Below are 6,000 nucleotides of genomic sequence, written 5' to 3' on the forward strand. Positions count from 1 at the left end.
GTGTGTGTGTGTGTGTGTGTGTGTGTGTGTGTGTGTGAAAGATGGGAGGGAGCTATCCTGACCCAGAGTTCAGACAGACACAAAGAAATCTTTTGTGGTCCCACGCTCACTCTCACTGCCGGTTGCACAGAGAAGTTTTTCAGGGGAACAAATCCAGACTGCAGTAGTTTAATCAGTGGCTCATACACTGCTGCACATTTAAGCTATATTTCAAGTACTGAACAGGGGATGGCAGTGTAATAACTGCTACAAGATCTAGTTGATAAATGGAATTAAAATGGAATTAAATACAGCAGCAAATGTGCTAAAGATGTGATTCATCCTGGAGCATCACATGCTACCTGTCATGTTTGAAAGTTTTTATTAATAATAGTCAAGATTTATTGCTTTCATCTAGTTGCTATTACATTTTTAGTCCATTCATGTCATGTCATGTGTAACTATAGCTGATTTGATGTTGTGATATTCCTCCGCTACATTATCTTGATTATTACAATAATGAATAACAATTATATTTGTAATCTGTGGGTTTTAGTTGTAAACTGTATTAAAAAAATCAGTATACCCTTAGAGTTGCCTTATCAGGTATATTTTTAAGGATCACTAAATTAGTGTAGGCTCAGCCTACATGGGACCTCGGAGGAAATAATTAGAATGGATCACAGGCTGATGCTTCATGTGAAAGCCCCAAAAGATGTGTGATTCATTACATCAGAGATGAGATCAAATACAGCCTGAGAATCATGGATATGCAGCAAAACAGTGCCTTCATGTCTGTGCTTCTGTCTGCTCTTTACACACACACACACACACACACGACTTCATTATTACTCGCTCTTGCAGGACGTGTCATGTCTAATGAATGCGTCACAGGCATTCACATTACCTCCATTAACCTGCCAAAGCTTATAAGTGTGCGCATATGTGTGTGTCTCGCCAATGTGACAGAGAGAGGGAGAGAGAGAAAAGAAAGAAAGAGTGAAACAGAAAAGACAGTAGTGAGAAGCAATTAATTTTTTTTAATCTTCCCCTCCCAACCCAATCCATCCCCATCTTTCTCTCATTACTGCTTCTATCATCTCATCACAGCATAAACAAAAGACAGAATCTTAACTTTTTTTTTCATTCTGGCCTTCTTCATTTTCAGAGCACTGTTTTTAATGAAGAAATTCCCAGCAGAGTATTGCGGTCCCCTGTGCTGAAAATACAGGATAGAGTATCAAACCAGGACAGGTTCTTGCAGGATAGTCTTTTTTCTTCTTCTTCACAACAAATATCAGTCACTTACTCTCAATATGAAAGTTGCTATTTAAAATATCACTGCATATTTATTTTTATGAATCACATGCTTGACTACAGTGAGCTATTTGAGGGAAATATCTTGTGTTTGCTGCGTTTGTTCCAGGCATAAACAATACACAGAATCCTGCTTTGGAAAGCTGTCAGAACCAATTTAACCTATCAAGAGTGTACGAGGACACCTGCTGGACGACGGGTGACATTGTTTCCATGCCTGGCAAACTTTTATGAACAGGGTAAAATAATTTGCTGTAGAGATGCCCAGTTTCTTTCTTTTATTTTTCTCTCTTTTTTTTTAATGAAATTTGAATTCGAGTTTGTCAGACCTGAGTGTGCTTTAATGTGATGGGTATTGAAATAACACACAAAATACACGCAGCTCTCCAGGTCTTCTTTAAAAATTTATTTATTGCCATCTTCCTTAGTTGCTCATCATAACCTGCAAGAAGGAATGAGTCATTACTTAAAATAGGAAAAGAGGAAAGAGAATTAGAACAAGAGATGTTTGTTTACAAGCAGCTGTGGTTCTGGTTACCTGGTCAATCCAGTCGTTGAAGGCAGAGACTCTGGTGAAGACAGTGGGTTTCTTCTCATAGTTGCAGCCAAGGGCGGACACAAAGCTAGCAATACCGTGCACCTCCCAGACACCTTCAGCGTTCTGACAGTTCAGAGGGCCACCGGAGTCACCCTGGAGAAAGTAGGGAATAGACATAGAAGTAGATAGAGAAGATCTAATGTTTTGTGCATTTTATTAAAATAGTGTATGGTATGGCAGAAAATAACTGCAATCAGGACTGTTGTTTATAGTTATGATTGAAATTTAATTTTTTTAAAAAGTCAGTTCTTGTCAGCTTGAACATAAAATCTCTGAAAAATGTGATTACCTGTGTATATTTGTAGTTGAACACATTACATTCAAATTTGCTTTGAGTTTTCAACACACGATAGAAAACAGCTCTTCCCATGTACACAAACACACACAGTGCAAACTTACGTTGCATCCAGCCACAATTCCATCTCCGCCAGCACACACCATGGTGGTCCTTACAGCGATACCCCACCAGTCAGATTGGGAGCAGGTGGCATAGTCTGCCACAGGCATCAAAGCTTGCTGCAGCTTATCAGCTATGGGGCCTCCGGCTAAGACACACAGGCAGAGCCTACATCATCCACATACACCGGCCTGCAGTCAAAGCTGATTTACAGCATTTCTTAAAGCGTCAAATTCACTGTCTGACCCACATTTTTCAATTTAGGAATAATCCTCCTCCCTAAAACTTCCAGCAAAAAATATCATGCATTTGATTTTCATCTGAACTTTGGAGGTTACCCCAATTAGATATGCTTACTCACAGCTCGTTATAAATCCATGCATCTCACAGATGCACTAAATGCTCTAAAGGACAATAAAATATCCCGTAGATACCAAACTAAGAAAAAAACCAAAAACAAAGTAAATACCTCAACAGACACATAAACATAGCTCGGCCTTCTTTAAACAACGACTTACTGTACAGTCTTCCCCATCCAGTGATGTAGCAGGGGTAGAGGTTGGACAAGACAGTGCCAGCAGGGGGGATACATGCCAACTGCACCTGGTCGCTCAAAGTCGCAGACTCTGACAGTTTGATCAAGGCGATATCGTTACTGCAAGAGAGACAGAGGGAGAGAGACTGTGTGAGGGGTTCGTACTGACAGGCAATTTAAAATTATCCTCCAGAGCAAAAAGCAAAGAGAGCGAAACACAGGCAGATAAGATAATGGGAAAGAGTACAGTCTGTATTCCTGCGTCCTTTCTGTTTGCTATTACTGTATGTCTAAAAATACTGAATAATTAATGTATTCAATTACAATCTTTACAATCTTTGAACTCTATTGCATGAAAAAGTCAACTTGTTTTTTTAAAGAAAATTAACCAATATAATAATATTTTTAAATGGTTCAGTCTTTTTTTCTCATTTACTCAGCAGATCTTTGACATGTATAAAAATGTCGACATTCTTCATGGATATGATTTAGACTGAAGCAAGTAAATGTAATTCGAGCCCTGTTCCCATACGCTATATTGATACACTTTTACAGAGATGATGATGTACTATATGTAGGAGACTGTCTTTGCTCTCAGTATTGTGAGGTGGTGATTGTGTTACCCGAAGGCCACAAAGATAGGGTTCCATTTCTCATGGACAATAATCTTCTCAGGCAGGATAGCCTTGGAGCCAGCCTCTTCCTCCACCAGGTTGTATTTGCCCACATACACCCTGTAGGACAACGCGGTACTGTGGGAGAGAGCAGAATGTCAAGGCTGGAGTCTACCAGACAGAGGAGTTTGTACAAATAGCTGAATAGTGCGGTGATTGGTTGAATTGAATTCCCACAGGATTTAATGTGGGGTTGGGGACCAGAATTTAATTTGTCCACTGGTGGTTGTGTTTTTGTGTTTTGTGTCTTTGTATTCCTCTGCTGCTCATACTTAATACAGTGAGCAGCAGTCATGACCCAGTTGGCAGCAATCAGAGTTCCCCCACAAGTGTGCCTCCACTCGCCGTCCTTGTCATACTGTAGGGAGATCTGGAGGTGAAGAAAGGACAGCAAAAAGGACGGAGTATAAGCAGCAGGTTGCTGATGAATAGATGGACTGCACTGTGTGCAGATTAAATTCAAAAGCCACTCTTTTAATTAGAGGATTTCCAATAGCCACTGGGTATGACAACAAATAAGCCAGATGCTCTACCCATGAGGTTTGCCGGTAAGTATAAAAACACAGACAGATGTGTACATATTAGCCTACCTGCCAGGGCCAGCTGTGAGGCCTGGCATCGACTCCGTTGACCACACGGGAAGTCAGGGGCGGAATGGGTGGTGTACCACACCCAAGGGCTGGACGAAGAGGGGATAGAAGTGAGCTTTAGAGACACGGGAAAAACTTTTAAACTGCATCATTTTTCTTTTTGATAAAGGACCGCAGGGGGGCGAGCTCCCTGTGTGGTAATGAGCAGGCAGGTATCCGCGCTTACATTACTTGCAAAACGGCAGAAACAATTACACACAGAATTAGAAAATGCCAGATGTTCTTACCGCCAGCAATGAGCACTGAGGCCAGCACAATGGGGATCATGTTGATTGATGCTTCTGCTGAGGGACAAGAGGACACACGTTCTCTTTTAAACTTTCCCCCACAGGCAACGCCTGCTCTGAATGCAGCAACACGTACTACCATTGGTTTGGCTGCACCTCTCCGGGATGAAGATGGACCAATGGCAAAGAGGGTCAGTGTTTGTCTGTGTGGCTGACGGATCACACAGGTGTGTTTTTAGGAACATTTCTCATGGCCTTCCTGTAGAATTACAATGGGTACAATGTACAGAAACCATGTATGCACAAGAGCGCCAAGAGTTTTCTCATTCATAAAAGGAAAGTGTGTTTAAGTTTGTAAATACTGAAGGTACATTCACCTCTGTAGCATTATGATTCTGCATTGAAATTCACCTTTACACTTTCTGTGATTAAAACCTTTTCCCTGAAAGCTGGAATTAAATGCTTGCATAACACCATGGGAAGCCGACATCTGGCACTAGCTTGTTTTCTCAGAATTGAAACACACACACATGCAAAAAAAAAAAAAATCTAATTAAGAAGCATGAGTAAGGTAAAGGACAACAAAGTTATGAGAAACAGATGTTGTCATTGATGCAGAAAATATTGATGGCTGCGTTACAGTCTTTTCTTACACCACAAACAGCTCTAATGCAAATTCTGCAGCGTCAGAAACACAAGACACATTGGCCATATGTATGAGCATATATGTCAGCTCAGCATCTTTCAGGTTTGAACAGTCTTGCTATAGCTATGCTGTATATCAGCTGTTGTGAAGTTAAATGTACTGATGAAAACACCGACCCACCTCGTTACGATGACTTGAATGAATGGATAGAACCTGAATAAATTATGAGACTTGGAGGACACAGATACAACTTCTGAGATATGAAAGTGTCTGGGGTGACTCAGCAGGCAGACACACTAAATCTGTCTAGGTATTTAAATTATTAAGGTTACAGGAGTCCTGTCTTACATTTGAGACTTCCTGAAGCAAACACTGTGCTGTAATCAAAATCAATGTCACACTACTTCAGATGGCAGACTGGACTTCTTGCTCATGAATCATTTAGTTTCCTGGTTCACCACTAGATGGGACAATTTATCTGCTTAGACACCAAACTGATCTATAGTCATTTATTTAAAAAAAAAAGAAAAAGAGGAAAGAAAGAAGATTAACAGAAAATCATGCTGTACTTGATTATGTATGCATTTGTAACGTGAGTCATTCAGAAAATCAACTTCTGTGAAGTGGGTCTGAAAAAGAGGTCCGACAAGACTTGGAGACATATTTGTTCTCCACTGAGAACACCTTTGCCATGAACATGTGCAACTCGTAACAACACTTGAACCTACAGAAACAACTTTGCTTAAATGTTGGGTTACAGCTGCTCATTTAGAGTTTACAAAACAAGCAAATTCTCCATGGGAAGAAATAAAAAACACTTGAAAGGCAACTACAGCAAACAAGCTTAGACATCCCCGGCTTATGTGTGCTTGTGTTTGCGTGCATGTCTGAGTGTGTTGGCGCGAGTGTAAGTGCACCTTAGTGTGTGTGTGTGTGTGTGTGTGTGTGTGAGAACTCCTCTACAGCTATCATATGTA

At 40.6% G+C, this 6,000-nt stretch overlaps 1 protein-coding gene across 1 annotated transcript; it reads right to left on the minus strand.

The window, feature by feature from the left end:
- Window positions 1–1,681: 1,681 nt before the first annotated feature.
- ela3l (elastase 3 like) lies at window positions 1,682–4,478 on the minus strand. Its single transcript, XM_085294051.1, has 8 exons — window positions 4,378–4,478; window positions 4,091–4,179; window positions 3,773–3,870; window positions 3,450–3,578; window positions 2,810–2,946; window positions 2,294–2,439; window positions 1,835–1,987; window positions 1,682–1,738 (listed from the first exon to the last, which is right to left on the minus strand). Exons 1-8 carry the CDS (start codon window positions 4,415–4,417, stop codon window positions 1,721–1,723), a joined length of 810 nt encoding a protein of 269 aa, XP_085150177.1. The 5' UTR covers window positions 4,418–4,478; the 3' UTR covers window positions 1,682–1,720.
- Between the last annotated feature and the right edge of the window lie 1,522 nt (window positions 4,479–6,000).

This window comes from Mchenga conophoros, linkage group LG12, assembly GCF_057382185.1.
Source record: "Mchenga conophoros isolate Kocher_MC1m ecotype Shallow Benthic linkage group LG12, M_conophoros_male_GT1.1, whole genome shotgun sequence".
NCBI classification, from domain to species: Eukaryota; Metazoa; Chordata; class Actinopteri; order Cichliformes; family Cichlidae; genus Mchenga; species Mchenga conophoros.

Bases quoted from the DNA above. Each gene is read 5' to 3' on its own strand.
- ela3l (XM_085294051.1), bottom strand. From the start codon at position 4,417: ATGATCCCCATTGTGCTGGCCTCAGTGCTCATTGCTGGCG. The intron at 3,871-4,090 runs GTAGGCTAATAT...CTTCACCTCCAG, and splicing joins CTCACAGCTGGCCCTGGCAG to ATCTCCCTACAGTATGACAA. The intron at 1,988-2,293 runs GTAAGTTTGCAC...TACTTTCTCCAG, and splicing joins GAATTGTGGCTGGATGCAAC to GGTGACTCCGGTGGCCCTCT.